At 41.7% G+C, this 19,537-nt stretch overlaps 1 protein-coding gene across 1 annotated transcript in view; it reads left to right on the plus strand.

The window, feature by feature from the left end:
- LOC122564210 (multidrug and toxin extrusion protein 1-like) overlaps window positions 1-8,176 on the plus strand; it is a 74,769-nt gene extending 66,593 nt beyond the window's left edge. Inside the window, exons 15-18 of the mRNA XM_043718906.1 lie at window positions 890-1,022; window positions 2,806-2,900; window positions 4,145-4,226; window positions 7,315-8,176. Of these exons, the coding sequence (XP_043574841.1) occupies window positions 890-1,022; window positions 2,806-2,900; window positions 4,145-4,226; window positions 7,315-7,553 (549 nt within the window). The 3' untranslated portion in view covers window positions 7,554-8,176. The remainder of the gene's footprint in view (window positions 1-889; window positions 1,023-2,805; window positions 2,901-4,144; window positions 4,227-7,314) is intronic.
- The last annotated feature ends 11,361 nt before the right edge of the window (window positions 8,177-19,537 follow it).

Here is a 19,537-nt window from a genome sequence, read left to right on the forward strand (position 1 = left end):
CCCATCCCTCCACATTCCTGATGAAGGACTTATGCCCGAAATGTCAACTCTCCTGTTCCTCGGATGCTGCCTGACCTGTTGTGCTTTTCCAGTGCCACACTTTTCGGCAATACCTCTGTTAGCCTTGGAGCTCCACTCCTTCCAGACATCACTGATTTCCTTTACCATGCCACGGCTGGCTGTGCCTTCAGCTCTCTAGGTGTTAATGGTACATTGATTATATTGAAGTAATTACTTTGAACACTGAAATGGCCACCAATGCAAACAATACCAGGCTCTAGTGGCATCACTTACTGGTGACAGACATCCCAAAGCTAGAATAAGCCCGGACATGTCTTATTGATGACCTATGCTTTTGCACAAAGTTAAATGGGAACGTTTCTGGTGCAAAATGGAATGTGCATAATTCTGATTTAATCAGAGCTGATTAGGCTCTAGCTTTGAGGTGAATTAAAGTTTTTTTTGGGGGGGAAGGAGAGCTTTGCTGCCTATGAACAAATCCACTTAGCTACAACACAGTGTTGACCACCTGATGATAAGAAATGAGCAAAGCGAGGGTAGGTGATGGCTTAGTGGTATTTATACTGGACTGTTAATCCTGAGACCCAGCTAATGTTCTGCGAACCCAGGTTCAAACATTGTTGTGGTAGGTGATGGAATTTGAATTCAATAAATATCTGGAATTAAGAGTCTAACGATGACCATGGAAAACACCTCTGCTTCACTCATGCCCTGTAGTGAAAGAAATCTGCCATTCTTACTGGTCTGGCCTACATGTGTCTTCAGACTCACAGCAAAGTGATTGACTCTTGTGTTTCCCTCAATGTGCCTTCATTAAAGTCAGATTGCAGAATAATGAATTGTTAACATGAATGTTGTCTTTCCACAGACCGTAAGCGGTGGAGTGTTAAGAGGAGCTGGGAAACAAAAACTGGGAGCGATCGGAAACCTAGTGGGTTTCTACTCAATTGGGTTCCCCCTTGGTGTCACACTGATGTTTGCTGCACATCTTGGTGTCCTAGGTAGGAACTTATCCCAAGAATGTTGAGATATTTTCCCACTCTCACTGTTGAATCTTTCTGTAATATACTGTAGCCCTGGTGTAAAAGTGAGCAAGCAATCTTACTCTCTTTGAGCTTATCTTTGGGTTAGACAGTGATATGAGTTTGGTTTGTGATTTATATTTCCTTCACTTAGCCCTGTCAGCTTTGCTAACACCAAGTGCCTTTCTCAATGGAAAGACCATGGATATCTTACAAGTGCTCCAATGGCTTCAGTCTTCACTGCTGAAACCATCAGAGAGCCAAAGACTGTTTGTGATGTATTTGCCAGTTTTAAACAATACAAATTCTCTTGAGATGATCAAGTATGACATTACCTGTAAGAAGATGTTGGTGGATCTCCTTCTTTAGTGGCAGCACAGTGGCTCAGTGGTTAGCACTGCTGCCTCACAGTACCAGGGGCCTGGGTTCAATGCCGACCTCGGGGAAACTGTGTGTGTGGAATTTGCACATTCGCAGTGAATCTCCATGGGTTTCCTGCGGGTGCTCCGGTTTCCTCCCACAGTCCAAAGATGTGCAGCTTAGCTGGATTGGCCATGCTAAATTGTCCATAGTGTCCAGGGATATAGGTTAGGTGGATTAGCCAAGGAGAATGCAGGATTACAGAGATAGTATATCGGGGTGAGTCTGTGTGGGATGCTCCGCATCGAGTCAGTGGGGGCTCGATAGGCCGAATGGCCAGCGTCCACACTGTGGGGATTCTATGATTGAACCATTGTCATCCGGAGGTGCTCTAACAATGTTAATAGGAAGGAAGTTGTGAGATATTGATACAACAATGATGATAGAACCGCTGTCAGGATGATGTTGTGTGGCTTAGAGGCATTGTGCCCCCATGTACCTACAATCCTTGTCCTTTTAGGTGCCAGAGCTGTTTGGAAGATGCTGTTGAAGAAGCCTTGTTCAGTTGCTGTATCATGTAGATGATATACACCTGCTGTCACCGTGTCTTGGTTGGGGAGAGGGTGAATGCTGAAAGTAATGCCAAACAAGTGGACGGTGTTGAGCTTCTTCAGTGTTGCAATCCCCATCACATGTTTAACATGTGCCTTGTATGTGATAGTGAGGTATTAATATCATTGACCTCAACTAATCTTCACCATTGTTAATGGAGACATGTGGTATTAATGTCTTGTGGACTCCCGGCAGCACTGCCAACCGGTAATGGAGCTGTCATTTACAAAAGGAGCATAGGAACAGGAATAGGCCATTCAACCCCTCGAGCCAGTTCTACCACTTAATTTGATCATGGCTGATCTATGGCCTACCTCCATGTACCTGCCTTTGGCCCATACCCCTCAACACTTCTGCTTCACAAAAACCTTTCTATTTCATATTTAAATCAGCAAATGATCCAGTATCCACTGCCATTTGTGGAAGTGAGTTTGAAACACCCACCATCCTTTGTGTGCTCCCAACATCCATCCTGAATGCTCTGGTCACAATTCTCAGATTATATCCCTAGTTCTAGAATCCCCAACCAGTGGAAATCGTTTACCGTTACCTCCTCTGTCTTTTCCTGAAAACATTGATCAGATCACCCCTTAAACCATCTGAGAGAAAACAGGCCTCATTTGTATAATCTCTTCTCATAAATTAACCCCTGAAGTCAAGGTGTCATTGTTGAACTATGTTGTATCCCTCCAAGGTCAAAATATCCCTCCTAAGGTGTGGTGCCCAGTAATAGATAGAAAATAAAGAACAGAATGGGCTAGCTTTTCATTGCTGCATTATGGTTTTGCAGGTCTTTGGTCTGGACTGTTCATCTGTGTGGTTGTACAAACAGTCTTCTTTTTAATTGTGATTTCAAGAATGAACTGGAACAAAGCATCTGATGAGGTGAGTGAAGCTCACAGACATCAATCACCACACAGAATTTTATGCTGCTTGTAACCTCTTCCTTCACCACTTTCTGTTGTCTCCTTATATGGTTAACTGTTTTCCCTAACACCCATGAAACTGGGAGATTGAACAGCCAGGAAATCCCCCAGGCATCTGCCAAATTTCACTTGTTTCTTTTAATATTCATTCATGAGATGAGGGTGTTGCTGGCTGGGCCAGCATTTATTGCCCGTCCCGAATTGCCCAGAGGTCAGTTAAGAGTCAACCACATTGCTGTGGGTCTGGAGTCACATGTAGGCCAGACCAGGTAAGGATGGCAGTTTCCTTCCATTAAGGCAGATCAGTGACACATTGCTGTGGGTCTGGAGTCACATGTAGGCCAGACCAGGTAAGGATGGCAGTTTCCTTCCATTAAGGCAGATCAGTGACTCAGGTGGGATTTTCCCTGAGAGTCAGCAATGGCTTCATGGTCATCATTAGACTCGTAATTCCGCATTTTTCTGTTATTGCATTCGAATTCCACCATCTGCTGCGATGGGATTCGAATCCGGGTTCCTAGGTTATTCCTGGGTCTCTAGGCTAAAGTCCAGTGATAAAGCCACTAGGCCATCACCTCTCCAGTTAAACCACTACAATGTGTCGAGCCCTTTCAGAAAAGAAATGGTGTTGGATGAAACCGTTAAACAGTGATGGTGTTGGTCTGAACGGTCAGCACCCATTGAAACCTCGCAATAACTTCAAGCGCTGGAGTACAATCTACAGAAGCTATAAACCTCTAAGCTGTACCCAATGTATGAGGAGAACTGATCTGGCTCATAACAGCCAGCAATATGTTGTCAGTTTTACTCACAGATATTGACATTAACAAATTACTCTGTGGTCAATTGCCACAATGACATTGCGGGCTCTGGCCTCAAGGGGGCTCTCTGCAGCCAATTAATGAGCATAGGAACAAGAAGAGGCACTTCAGCCCTTCAAACCTGTTCTGTCATTCAAAGGGGGTGTGACTCTCTTGTATGCACACACTTTGGCTCCACAGACCCTTTTACCTTGCCTAGAAAACAACCTCAATTGTCTAGTTTTGAAACTTCTGTCACCATCTCTCGTACAGGCAAAACGAAATCCCTGTCAGCGGACTGAGTAGGTAATGCTTGGGACAATTTTAAAGTTGTGCAGATGTAGCTGTACATTGTACAGAAACCGTTTCTCCTGCTAACAGAGGTTTTGTGTTCTCTTTGAAGGCGATAGTTAATGCAGGTGTGAAGATAAACGTGGACACCTCTTGCACTCCATCTAATCCCCAGACTGAGGATCTTTCAACAGGTGTCAAGAATTTAATTGATTTCCCATTAATTCACAAAAAAAAGCTTCCACACTGTACAACCTTTTGCTGTTTTCACAACTTGCTTTCAAATTGTGTTGACCGGTTTATAAACGTTGATTTTGCTAGGAGCGGGTTTTGAGGGATTGGGGGTGGGATGTGTGGAATAGAGGAAAGAGGAGCATCCTCCCCGAATCCTAGAAATGTTTGGATTGAGTTTCCACTTTGGGCACAATTGTTGCTTCCAGAATGTTTTGAGACGTGCTTTGTTTCCTCAATCTCTATTCATAGTCATTTTCTTACTAGCAAATGCGAAATTTCTAGTAAATCTGCGCAGCCAGGCACACTTTAAAACACAACATTAAAAAAAAAGCTTTAAAAGTATTCTGTGATATATTTGAGACTGATTGTGGACTCTTTAATTCAGCCAAAAATGGGATTATCACAAAATCTCCACCCATGAGTATCCTGAAATTGAAGTTTAATTCAGTTTGAAGTTGGAGTTTGGAGTTTAATTCAGATAAATGCAAGGGAAAGCAAATCTTAGCAGGACTTATACACTTAATGGTAAGGTCCTAGGAAGTGTTGCTGAACAAAGAGACCTTGGAGTGCAGGTTCATAGCTCCTTTAAAGTGGAGTTGCAGGTAGTGAAGAAGGTGTTTGGTATGCCTTCCTTGATTGGTCAGAGTATTGAGTACAGGAGTTGGGAGGTCATGTTGCGGCTGTACAGGACATTGGTTAGGCCACTGTTGAAATATTGCATGCAATTCTGATCTCCTTCCTATCGGAAAGATTTTGTGAAATTTGAAAGCGTTCAGAAAAGATTTACAAGGATGTTGCCAGGGTTGGAGGATTTGAGCTATAGAGAGAAGCTGAACAGGCTGGATCTGTTTTCCCTGGAGCGTCAGCAGCTGAGGGGTGACCTTATAGAGGTTTACAAAATTATGAGGGGCATGGATAGGATAAATAGACAAAGTCTTTTCCCTGGGGTGGGGGAGTCCGACCGAAGGGTCTGTTTCCGTGCTGTACGTATCTATGACTGAAAATGGTTTAAAAATGGTATGATGAGCAGATCTATTCACTGTTTACAATGTGAGACAGTAATCAGCCAGTCCCTTAGTAAATTAGAAAAGAGATACGGGTCATTCTGTTGTAATGTTTGCTTCTTCAACGCGAACTTGCTGTAATGTGATTGTTGCTGTTTGTAAAGTAAGAACTTTTAGAATGTGTGTTGGCTGGACCACGATTACAGGGCTGTTTCCATAATGCAAGGTTACACAAAAATGCAACCATCATGTTCTAGAATGATTGACTGGGCTTTCAAATATCTGATTGAAATGTACAAAATTATGAAGGGCGCAGATAGGAAGAAACTTTTTATTTTGGTGGAGAAATTAATGACCAGCAGATACAGATTTAAGGAAAGAGGAAGGAGGTTTAAAGAAGATGTGAGGAAAAATCTTTTCACCCAGAGCATGGTGGGAATCTAACATTCACTATGTGTAAAGGTGGGAGAGGCAGAAACCCTCAGGGCATTGGCTCAGAATGGTGGCTCAGTGGTTAACACTGCAGCCTCACAGCACCAGGGACCTGAGTTCAACTCCAGCCTTGGGCGACTATCCGTGTGGAGCTTGTACATTCTCCCTGTGTCTGTGTCGGTTTCCTCCGGGTGCTCCGGTTTCCTCCCACAATCCAATGATGTGCAGCTTAGGTGAATTTGTCATGCTAAATTAATTATACTGTCCAGGGATGCGCAGGCTAGGTGGGCTAGTCATAGGAAATGTAGGGAGATGGGTCTAGGTAGGATGCTGTTTGGAGGATCACTGTGGACATGATGGGCTGAATGGCCTGCTTCTGTGTTGTAGGGATTCTGGGAAGTCTGTTGGACAAGTATTGGAAAATGGAATTAGGAAAAGATAGATGGTTGTTTTTGACCAGCACAGACTTGGTGGGCTAAAGGGCCTTTTCCTGTGCTGCAGACCTCGCTGAGTGAAGCGCTTTCTCCAGGATCTGCAAACAGGTGAAAACTGCCATAACTATGTCCTGGGGATGCGGCCACGTTTACAGATGCCTCTACCTTCCAGATTTTTAATCTTTTCAACATGGAAACTTGATTTGCACTGAATATAATTACAGATCCATGATCCTTTAGCAGGGTATGTAGGTCTTGGGAAAATTGTACCATCAGAACCAGTCCAACCAAACAGAGTCCTCATCTAAATACTGCAGATCAGTGGAATCATCATTCACAGAAATCAGGGAATGTCTGACTTGCATGAAAGTATATTGACAGATGGTTAAATCCGTCAGTCATGTGACTGCTGGTCCATTGTGGTGTCATTGATGGCTCAGCAGGGTGGGATAACAAGTAGTTTGGTTGTGATGATGGTCTGTCTGTATTCCACAATTCGCTTAGGGATGGTGCAATTCAGAGTTAGAGCACAGACATAGAGAGCCAATGCATCAGAATGTATGGGTGTATTTAAGAAGTAATTCTAGCCAAAACTGCTCAATGGGATCTGATCTGGTCCGATCTGATGGGCTGCTTGTTCTAATCCGGCCTGAATCTAACATTGCCACTAAGTGGCCTGCTAGGTTAGATCCAAATGATGTTTGAGAGCAAGTTTATCTTTTGCTGCACACATCTATCACTTTGTCCCTTACTTTTAAAAATGTTTACCTTTCAGGACCCCATGTGCTGTGTGCATACAATGCTGTGACTCTGCCTGACGGTTAATCTGCTGTGGGTCTGCAAACTGCACGCATAATGTCTTATACTTCATAACTTATACTGTTTTTCATTGTTTTAAATAAACTAACCAATGGTGTTAATCAATCTCCAATCCGTGATTGATCATTAGATCGTTATCATTAACATGACAATAACTGCATCAGAATGAATAACAATATTGAGTTAATGCATCTTTGGAGAGAGGTAGTTCTGACTGAAGAAGCCAGTCTCCATTTGCGATGGTCATGATATAATATGAATGAAATTTGCTTGTAATTTATAATGCATTTATAAGTTATCCCAATAACTTAGACAATAACTTTTTCAATAGTGTCTCTCAATGTGATTTTCCTTTGCAGGTCAATGTACAGAGGATCCCACAGTCCTTGTGTTAACCAATCTTAGCCAAGTGGAGATTAGCACAGACACAGAACAACTGAGAGAAGATGCCTCTCCACTAGAAATTGGAGTTACCATAGTTGGAAAAGTCTTGTCCACAAAACAACTGATCGTTCGTCGTGGGCTGGCCTTCCTTTCTGGACCAGTTATGCTGGCCATTGGACTTGTGATACAATTAACTGTTTCAAAACAAACGTAGAGCCTTGATGAATTTGGTAGAGAAAAGCAGGGCTGAAGGTGCCATTCTGCAGCTTGAGGAAGAGCCAGTGGACGACAAGATATGACTGTTGACATGGGACACCAGTTGCTGCAGGAAAATTTCAGTCGCCTGCCAACTATTTAGGAAAACATCCTTGGCTGTGTGCAAGCATCCGATAGACCGTTGACAATTCAGTTACAACCTAAGAACCCCAGACCCTGAATAAAGAGGGAGTCAGTGGTTGATCATGTCTACACCTCCTAAACCATGATGGTTTCCAAGCATCCATTAAATTGAACATCATTGGCAGTAACTATTGACAGATAACAGTCTAAAGAAAGCAGAGAAATAAAAAATTTGGTTGTTAGTGATTTATCTTAAATATAATTCAAAGATTTGAATCCAGCAATTGTTTCAGGGTGTCATGTCCAATTTGTGGATATCTGATCCAAAGAGTGCAATCTGACACCATTGATGCACCCAATTGAACTTTTATAGGGGCGCCAAAGATCCATCCACTCTCAAAGATCCAACCCACCCTGGCAATGTTTTTCTACAACGTCTACCATTGGGGAGAAGCTACAGAAGCCTGAACACACACATTAGCTGGTTTTGAAACAGTTTCTACCCTACTGTTGTTAGAATACTGAATGAACTCATTCGCCTGTACCTGTGTTTTGTTTTTGCCGCTGTTTACCTATTATTTACTTATCTACGCTACTTAACTCTGCGATCTGCCTGTATTGCTCGCAAGACAAACCTTTTCACTCTGCTTCGGTACACGTGACAATAAATTCAATTCAATTCAATGCTCGCTGATAGGTCAACTGATGCACAACATCACGTAACACGCTTTGTATTATTCTGCTGTTAACATGGTGTAGGCCTCTTTAGGCCACACAACCCAAGTCCTGTAGATGCTGAGATCAACTAATTTGCAGTTGATTAGCGATTTTGGCAAATTGCCAGATAATGTGACTTTTCCGGTCAGAAGAGAATGGCACATAGTAACTCTCAAGGATGATCTGGAACCTCAAACTCTCTGAGTTAGAAGCAATGCCATTCCCAAATACAGATGATCATGCACCAAGAGATTACTTGGCATTGCTTAGGAAGCATTTGCAGTATGAATGTAGCAGTCTGAAGAAAAAAATAGATTGTTCTTCTAAATGTTGGACCATTGGGTCAGAATATTACTGAGGAAATGTACTTACATTTGCATTAGTTTAGCCTTTTTGCTGAGAATGATGTGTTTGTGTATTTCAGAGCATTCCCAGGCCAGTAATCATTCAGTAAAGCCTGGAGTAAATTAATTAGAGAATTACTTTAAGGAACTCCCTATGCAAATGTGATTCGCATTCATGCTTCTCAGGGATTTAAATCATAGGCTATGATTGCTGAGTCAAGATTAGAGTGGTGCTGGAAAAGCACAGCAAGCCAGGCAGCATCCGTGGAGCAGAAAAATTGATGTTTCGGGCAAAAGCCCTTCATCAGGACTGAGGATGCTGCCTGACCAGCTTTGCTTTTCCAGCACCACTCTAATCTTGACTCAGCAGTCCCCATTTTCACCTCCGATTGCCGAGTGCGGATTGGAAATTTCTGTTGTAATAATTCTAGTTTCAAACTATTGGATTATAGGTGCTGCCAAAAATACCAATGTATTGCAGTGTTTTATGGTTCATTTCTACAAAGATTATGTTTTATTAATAAAATAGTTTCTGAGAGAACGTTAATCACCCTATTGCAAAAAGAGAACAAATAAAGCCAAATCCTTGCTGACCAAATGCTGGGACTTGATTCTTCTCTGCAATTCTAGTAATGATTTTAATGAAATTTGTGCTTGACTGCAGTACCCAGTGTGATAGGACAGGTGTGACTTCCCGATCAGGGTAAAATCAGAAGTTAATATGTCACTGGTTGGTGAGAAGGTTTAAGTAATGCATTCTGATAATTCCACCATTGTAATCTTGCCTTTGGTTCCATCAACTCTAAGCTCTGAAATTCCTTCCCAGAACATCTCCTCCCATCTACCTGTACCAGGAAGGGAGAAAGACATTCAGCCCCTCACAGTTGCTTTGCCATTCATCATAGAAGCCCTCCAGTGTGGAAGCAGGCTAGTTGGCCCAACACGTCCACACTAATTCTCCAAAGAGTAACCCACTCAGAGACATTCCATTACCCTATTACCCCTGACTAATGCATCTAACCTACACATTCCTGAACACTATAGGCAATTTAGCAAGGCTAATTCACCTAACCTGCACCCTTTGGATTGTGGGAGAAAACACACACAGACACGGGGAGAATGTGCAAACTCTACACAGACAGTTGCCTGGTGCTGGAATTAAACCCAGGACCCAGGTGCTATGAGGCAGCAGTGCTAAACCCTGAGCCACCAATCACAGCTCAGCCTCAACTCTCTTTCCTGCCTGCTCTCAACCTTTCAACCTATAACTAATTAAAAATGTGTCCATCTCCTCCTCGAACTTACTCAGTATCCCAGCATCTGCTGCAATGTGGGGTACTGCGTGCTGCAAATTCATTATTATTTACGCAAGGTAATTTCTCCTTATCTCTGTTTTACATCTGCCACCCCTTACCAAAAACTATCACCTCTCATTTTGTCTTACCCCACATGAGGAAACATCCTCTCATCTACTTTGCCAATCCCCTTAATATCTTATATCCCTCAATTAGATCTCATCATTCTTCGAACCTCCAGAGAAACTGCTCAAATGCTCTTCATGAGATAAACCCCTCATCTCTGGGATCAATCCAGTGAACCTTCTCTGAACTGTCTTCAATGCAACCACATTCCCCCCCTTCCTTTAAGGCTCCATTTCAAATCAATTCCTTTAGTCAAGCTTTCGGTCACCTGTCCTAACATCTCCATAAGTGACTCAGTATTAAATATTATTTGCCAAGGGGTTGTTATCCCTGGTTGGAGAATCGAGAACCATGGCACAAAATCTCAGGATAAAGGGTTGGCCATTTAGAACTGAGTTGGCATGCAATTTGTTTACTCTTGGAGGATCCTGAATCCATGGAATTCTTTATCCCAAAAGATTGCTTATAGAGTACATCCAAGACTGAGATCAATGCATTCTTGAAATCTGAGAGACTAAATGGAATTGGGGATCAGGCAGGAAGTTGAAGCCCAGGTTTAAGGACAGACTGATCTTACTGAATGGCAGAGCAGGCCCAAGTCTTCATATGGCCCACTCATTTCTTCTAAACCATAATTTTGTTATGATCCTTGATGAGATTCCCAAATGCCTATAACAGTCTGGCTAAGGACTAGCAACATTTTGATTTAAAGTAGACAAAGGAACTGACGAAGAGTACAAAATACCAATACTCTACAATTTCAAACAAACAAAATAAACTTTACCAAATAAAATTGGAACAGTATACAGTAAAACCTTGATTAACTGAATGAGACGAGTGGGAAGTATTTTGTTCAGATAATTGATTGTTCGGATAACCGATTTGATCGTAAACAAGCGGTAAGTTATCTGAACATCTCTGGTTATCTGGCAACTCACACCATAATGTCGTTTAATTGATAACTGAATGCTGAGTTGCCTAATGCTGTTTTTACGGGACTTTGAGATCTTCTCTGGATAATCTGAAATTCGGATAATTGATGTTCGGATAATCGAGGTTGCACTGTAATGGTCTACAATATGCATGTAGCCTATAGCCTCACATCCAGCATTAATTATAGTTAATTAACTATTAATTAATTACACCCCATAGAACACATCAAAAAGGAGATGTTGTAGAGCCAGCTTCTACTGACTTCTTAGCAGCCCGACCAAATAGAAGTGACAGTCTTGGTAAGCAAATCTATCCAAATTTGGTCTCCCATTCAAGGAATTCCAATTTTTCACTTTCAAAGATCTAGCTTTGCAACTTCCTGTTTAAGTATGCCTCAATGATTACTCACTTCCTGCCAGCTCCCAGGACAGTGCTCCCTGGATTCCTACTCAGGGCACAATTCCAGCACTTACACATTCAGTGTGTTTTACTAGACTGATACCGTCCCTGAATTTCTCTGAGTTCCAATATTTCTTAACAAATACTGCTTATGGGCTTCCTCCCCCAGACTCAATTGCACTGAACCACCAATGGTTTCCCCAACTTCTTCCAACTGTATGAAGGGTCTGAAAGGTTAATGGTGAGGGGTACTTAGAAAGATGTCTTACAGAATTAGGCAAGGGGAACAGATTTGCACATTGTAGGAATAGGGCATAAATATCAAGGTTTCCTTCATTATTTTCATAGCAATGTCTGTCATACTAATATCACTTGTACCTACTTGTTGTCATGCAACAAACTACATCTTGTATAAGACAAGGCCTTGTCTCATTAGATTGTTTTGTCCTCTACCACACCAGCTCAGACAGGGCCTGCAGATCCCCAGCAGAAAAGGCGGGTAGGCTGTACACAATGATGAGCTGCAGTGAGGATCCGTCATGTAATATGTTTGAAACTTCCCACTGCTTGAGACAATTTCCAGGGATTTTTCTGAACCCTAATTCTTAGTAATAGAGTCATAGAGATGTACAGAATGGAAACAGACCCTTTGGTCCAACTCGTCCATGCTGACCTAATCTAGTCCCATTTGTCAGCACTTGGCACTTAGCACTAAACCCTTCCTATTCAAATACCCTAGCTACATCTCAAATAAAAGCAAAATACTGCAGGTGCGAAGAATCTGCTTTAAATGCAGAAAGTACTGGAGAAACTCAATAAATCTGACATCATCCATGGAGAGAGAAACAGAGTTAGTTTTTCGAGTCCAGTCAGAACAGAAAGGAGCTGGGAAGTTTTCTTATGCTTTTGACAAAAGGGAGATAGGAGAAAGTGACACAGATACTGAGGGTCTACAGTTTGTTGAAGTTTGGTTTGTTCCAAAGCTGTGTTATGAAGGTGTAGAGGTGTACAGTACCTATAAAAGAGTTGAAAAGCTAACAAGGACTGACAAAACACAAGGACTGACAAAGCCCTGAACAAGGTGACAATGTACCACTTGGTCAAAACAAATAGCAGCAGCTGGATTGCTATGAAACAAAAACAAATTCAAATTCGGCCAATCAGTTTAAATTATGCCCCAAGATACCAAAATCCAATCAAATTTGAATTTTGTATTTTGGTAATATTAAAACCAATGAAACAATCCAACGTTTTGGGGTATAAAACCGGACATTTGAACAGTTATGGGAAGACCTGCCAAAGACCAACAAATGTAGGCTGCTAGCTGAAGAGCTCTCTGAAAGGTACCTGTCTGAGAGGGTGTGCGCAGCAGAACATTGAGGCTAACCTGGAGAGAATCTACTGAGGAACATCGACAAAGGAGATTCAGTAAAGCTGACTGGTTTTGAAACATGAGTGGGGAGGTAAAAGATAGGTTTAAGAGAAAGGAGTTGTAAATAGTTGTTGGTTTTAATATTCTCTATTGGATTTAAAGAACAAAGTTGTTAATTTTTACATTAAACAGTGACCTTTGGGATGGTTCTTTGCCTCTTGGATTTTAACAGATTACAGCACGAGGTGAATCTTCTCAGTGTGTCGGGTTTAAATTGGCAGAGGGATTTACCTCGTGTCGTAACAGCTTGGGGGCTCGTCCACAATTTTAACAGGTTTAGACAGACCCAGGCTGAGATTTGGACAGATTTGAATAGATTTATGGGTACAAAAAAATCTCAGGAGATTTAATCACTTGCAGGTTAGTACCCTAGATCTTCAAATAAAACGTAGGTGAGACAATTTGTTTAATTTTGGTGACTTGTGGTTGTGGAGAATCGGCTCTTAAAATTGCTGAAGAGGTCTGGGACTTGAAGATGATTCTCAAATTTGCCAGAAAGGTTTAGAAGTAAAGAAAAAGTCCAGACTTTTAAAATTAGCAAAGAAGTTAGATTTGGGTTTAACCAAGGGCAAAAGTCACGCTGAAATTGTAAGGGAGTTACTCAAACACTTAGGTGCATCAGAGAAACAAACAAGTGCAGTAGAGGTAGAAAACTTAAATTACAATTGAAGAAAATGGAGTTTGAAGATAAACAAAGGGAGAGAGAAAGAGAAAGAGAGAGAAGATAGAGAGGAAAATGAGAGAGAAAAGGTTCTTAGCTGAACAAAGATAGAGAAAAGAAAGGGAGGGAGTAAGAGACAGAGGAAAAAGAAAGAAAGTCAGTTCTTAGCTGAGCGAAAAGAGAGAGAATTTGAACTTGAGAAGTTGCAACTTAGCCAGAGAAGTCAAGTTAACAGGATGGAGATTAAAAGGGAATGTAGTAATATATATAAATATGTTAAAACTCTGCCACATTTTGATGAGAAAGACGTTGAAGCCTTCTTTATCACATTTGAAAAAATAGCAAGGCAGATGGAGTGGTCCGAGGATTTATTGGTAATACTAGTTTAGACTGAACTGGTAGGCTGAGCTAGTGAGGTATTTGCCGTGCTGTGAGATGAGGGGTCAAGCGATTGTGAAGAGGTCAAACAGGCTATTTTAAGTGCTTTTGAATTGACACCAGAAGCGTTTAGACAGTGGTTCAGAAGCATGAAGAAGGATCTAGGTCAGACTTATGTTGAATTCGAAAGAATCAAACAAAGTCATTTTGATAGATGGGTGCAGGCTTTAAAGATGGATAGGACCCATGAGGCTCTAAGCAAGATTATTTTGCTGGAAGAGTTTAAAAATTCACTTCCAGAGATGGTTAGAATACATGTGGAGGAACAGAAAGTTCAGAAAGTGTGAAGGACAGCAAACTTAGAAAATGAGTACATGTTGATGCATAAGACAAGCTTCCGCCAGAATTCCGTCCTGTGAGGGATAGATGTTGGGAGAAGGAGAGATCCTACACTACGAAAGAAAGAGTAGAGAACACTGATGAGGATTTACCACAGGATTAAAAAAAAGCCCATTAGGGTGGACAGGTGGTGAAAGCCCTCAGGTGTTTTCACTGTAATGGAGTTGGACCCAGAAAGTTACAGTGTTGGTGGTTTCAGAGGGGCACTGGGAAAAGGTGTTTTCCCTGCCAGAGAGTGGGACACATAAAGTCACAGTGCTGGTCATTACAGAAAGGCATTGTGGGAAAGGATGAGGTAAAAGAAGCTAAGCCAGTGTCATTAGTGAAGGTAGGAAAGGAAATCCCAAGAAGAGTCGAGGAGCTGCAGGAGAGCGCACAGCCTGGGCAGGGGCTGGGTATGGAGTTACTACCTGATCTCCAGAAAGAATTGGCCTCTGTGGGTAACGTTCACTCAGAGAGAACAGGGAGAACAGGACAAGAAATTCTAATTCTGAGAGCTGCATGATCTAACCAGTCACTGATAGTAAAAGATGAGCAAATTTGCACTCTTTGTGACCTGTTACCTGAGGGTGTGATTATTTGTGGGGCAGATGGACAGAAATTTAGCATTCCCCTGTGTAACATCAGGTTGGAGTGCCAACTCAAGACCGGGGAAGTTACAGCAGGAGTGATTGACAGAGTGTTGGTTCCAGGAATTTAGTTTGTTCTTGGGAATGATTTGGCAGGATCCAAGGTGAGAGTTGACACCCTTTTGTTGTGGAGAAGCCCAAGAAAGACAAGAAACTGAGGAGTTAAAACAGAAATATCTTAGTATTTTCCCAGACTGTATAGCAACCAGATCCCACGATCATAAGTCACACTACAAAGCAAAAGCTAAAGAGGAAGATAAAGTGGTTGAGGTTCTGTTAGCAGATACCTTGTTTGATGTAAAGATGCAGGAAAAACCTGAACAGGCAGAAGATCAGCCAGAAGTATTTAGTCCTGAAAGGCTACGGGACTTGCAACAGAAAGACAAGATGATAAAAAAAAATGTGGATGCATACTCTGAAAAGGAGGTGGAGAATATTCTTGAGGGTTATTATCTGAAAGATGGTATCCTCAGACGGAAATGGAGACCACAGCAGGTTAGTGCAGAGGAGAAATGGGTCAAAGTGCACCAGATTGTGTTGCTGGTAGCATTCAGACAGGAAGTGTTACAGGTAGCACATGAGCTATCTGTAGGAAGTCACCTAGGGATACAAAAGACTCAGGCTAAGGTCCAAAAACATTTTTATTCGCCTGGATTGCACAAAGGTGAGGTTAACTTTTGCTGTATGTGTCATACATGCCAAATGGTAGATAAGCCACAGGTGGTAATAAAATCAGTACCTTTGCTGCAATTCCTGCATTTGAAGAACCTTTCACGCGGGTTATAATTGACTGTGTAGGTTCCCCCCACCCACCCCACACAGAACTACAAGTGGGAACTGGTACTTATTAACCAGAATGGATGTGCCTAACAGATTTCCGGAGGCAATTCCATTACAGAGTATCAAGGCAATAAAAGGTGGTAGACGATGTTAGTAGCTTTCTTCACTTGGTATTGGCTATCCAGAGAGAGTCAGTCAGACCAAGGGTCAAATTTTACTGCTAGGCTGTTTAAGGAGGTTAGGGATAGCTTAGGTATATAGCACTTTAAATCCAGTGTGTATAATCCTGAATTCGTGGGCGGCACGGTGGCACAGTGGTTAGCACTGCTGCCTCACAGCACCAGAGACCAGGGTTCAACTCCCACCTCAGGTGACTGACTGTGTGGAGTTTGCACGTTCTCCCCGTGTCTGCGTAGGTTTCCTCTGGGTGCTCCAGTTTCCTCCCACAGTCTAAAGATGTGCAGGTCAGGTAAATTGGCCATGCTAAATTGCCCGTAGTGTTAGGTAAGGAGTAAATGTAGAGGTATGGGTGGGTTGCGCTTCGGCGGGTCGGTGTGGACTTGTTGGGCCGAAGGGCCTGTTTCCACACTGTAATGTAATATAATCTAATCCCAGAGAGTTTAAGAAAGGGGCATTAGACCTTGAAGACCATGTTGAAAGCATACTGTCAGGTCTACCCAAATGATTGGGATAAAGGTATCCCATTCCTATTGTTTGCCATTACACTTGCCCCAAACGAATCTACTCAGTTCACTCCTTTCGAGTTAATATTCAGCATGAAGTGAAAGGCCCTTTGAAATTAATTAAAGAAAAATTGACAGGACCAAAGTTGGAGATCTCACACTTAGATTATGCATCAGAGGTAAGGGAGAGATTAAATAGAATAGGCGAGTTAGCTAAACAGCATCTAAAGAGGGCACAGTATAGAATGAAACAGGTAGCAGATAAAAGCTCTGAGACTCGGGCATTTTCCCGATGGGATGATGTGCTAGTACTTTTACCAGTGATAGGAAATCCTTCAAAGCCAGGTTTAGTGGCCCCTATCAAAGTAAGAAAAAATTGAGTCAGGTGAACTCTCCAGTAAAGATGCCAGATAGAAAAAAATGGTATTGGGTATGTCATGTGAACATGTTGAAACTGTATTATACTAGAGAGAAAGAACGGAAGACACAGGTGTTATGTACTGCCCGCAGAGTGAGGAATTAAAATCCAGATGATGTGGAATTTGATGTGCCTCAAAACAGATTTAAAAATGAAATCCTTGAGGAGTGGGATAGGTTAGTAAGCGATCTGTCTCAGGAGCATAGAATGCAATTGAAAGATTTGTTACTGCAGTATACGGACATGTGTAAGAATCAGATGGGAGGTGTAATGCTATTGTACATGAAGTAGACATGGGGAATACTGTTCCAATAAAACAACACCCCTAGCAGCTTAATCCTTTCAAAGCTAGACAGGTCCAGAAGGAGGTGGAGACCATACTCAACAAGGACATCATCGAACTGAGCCACAGTGAGTGGAGTTCACCGATCGTCTTAGTTCCCAAACCGGACAGGACTCAACAATTCTGTACGGATTATCAGAAGGTCAACGCCCATTACAGAGTTGGACTTATATCCAATTCCTAGATTGGAGGGCTGTATCGAGAAAGTCGGACAAGCCAGTTACATCACTATGTTGGAATTACTGTGTGGTTAGTGACAGGTACCTTTATCAGAGACGGCAAAATAAATTTCTGCATTTGTAACTCCAAATGGGCTATATCAATTCAAAATGATGCCCTTTGGAATGAAGAACGCACCCGCCACATTCCAAAGACTCATGAACAGAGTTGTGACTGGGTTAACAAACCTTGCAGTCTATCTGGGTGATGTAGTAATCTTTAGTAAATCCTGGAAAGATCAAATGTTTCAGTTGGCAGAGCTCTTTGAATGACTAGGAGAAGCAAATCTGATAATAAACTTAAACAAAACTGAATTCACAAAAGCAGAGGTGACGTCCTTGGCACATAACATCGGTCATGGAAGGTAGACTCCATGGAATGCAAAGACAAAGGTCATCAAGGAATTTCCATGACCAACCTCAAAGAAAGAGGTGCTTCGATTCTTGGGGATTCTATCGGAAGTTTGTTTCAAACTTCAGCAGTGTGGTGGCACCGTTAACCAATTTTCTGAAGAAGAACACAAAGTTTTGGTGGACAGAACAATGCCAGGAGACTTTTGACCATTTGAAATCAATATTAACCACTGCAGCAGTTTTCGCTACACCAAACCTTTCAAAACCTTTTAAAGTCACCATCGATGCTAGTGACGTAGGAGTTGGAGCTGTACTTATGCAGGAAGATGAGGATGGGATTGAACTGTCAGTTGGTTACTTTTCAAAGAAACTCAACATCCACGATCAAAAAAAGAACTATTGAGTTTGCTACTGGTCTTAAGACATTTTAATATGTAAGTCACGACCAATGTCTCAGAGACAGTGTATACACAGATCACAATTCTCTTGCATTCTTATAACGCTTTAAAGACAAGAATATGCGACTATTTCGTTGGAGTCTTATGTTACAGACTTTTACTTTACATATCGTATATATTGCAGGTCGTAAGAATGTAATCGCAGATGCATTATCATGCATTTAACCGATAAACTATAGATACGATTGGTATCTATTCAATGTTATATTAATGTGGGAAGATCATGATATGATCAAGATATGATTAAAGTCATATGTCTGACATAATATTGTGGTTAAGGAATAAAGAAAAAATTAAGCCATCTTTTCATTATGATGGTTCATTTTTTCTTAAGGGGGAGGTGTTATGAAAGTGTAGAGGTGTATTGTACCTTTAAGAGAGTTGAAAAGCTAGCAAAAACTGACAAAGCACAGAGAGTCCTGAATAAGATAACAATGTAACACTTTGTCAAAACTAATAGCAGCAGATGGGTTGCCATGAAACAAAAACAAATTCAAATTCAGCCAATCAGTTTAAATTATGCCCCACGATACCAAAATCTAATCAAATTTGAATTTAGTATTTCAATAATATTAAGACCAATGAAACGATCCAATGTTTTGGGATATTTTGAACAGTTAGGAGGAGACCTGCCAAAGACCAACAAATGTAGGCTGCTAGCTGAAGAGCTCTCTGAAAGGTACCTGTCTGAGGGGGTGTGCGCAGCAGAACATCGAGGCTGACCTGGAGAGAATCTGCAGAGGAACATCGACAAAGGAGATTCAGCAAAGCTGACTGGTTTTGAAACGTGATTTTGTTTTTGGAAATCTTAATCAAGATTTTTCATTGAACTAGTATTGCAAAGCGGGAGGTAAAAGATAGGTTTGAGAGAACGGAATTGTAACCAGTTGTTGGTTTTAATATTCTCTGCTGGACTTCAAGAGCAAAGTTGTTAATTTTTACATAAAACAGTGACCCCTGGGATAGTTCTTTGCCCCCATGAATTTTAACAGATTACAGCACAAGGTGAATATTTTCTGTGTTAAATTAGCAGAGGGGTTTACCCCGTGTCATAACAGCTGTAAGAGAAAAAAACTGCAAAAAGCGATCTGTGCCCTGCAAATTGAAAGCATCCATCTGTCCCACTGTGTGGGTGAAAAGGACAGGCACAACAAGAAAACCAAAAGAGTTGTAACAAGAAACAGCGGATCAACTATCAAAGAGAAGAATGATCAGCAATTTGCAGCCTGCAGCATGTCAGCATGGCTAATAATCAGGAGGATCTGTGTCAGCCCATTGAATCTAGCCTTGAA

Source organism: Chiloscyllium plagiosum, chromosome 28 (assembly GCF_004010195.1).
Source record: "Chiloscyllium plagiosum isolate BGI_BamShark_2017 chromosome 28, ASM401019v2, whole genome shotgun sequence".
In the NCBI taxonomy this organism is placed as follows: Eukaryota; Metazoa; Chordata; class Chondrichthyes; order Orectolobiformes; family Hemiscylliidae; genus Chiloscyllium; species Chiloscyllium plagiosum.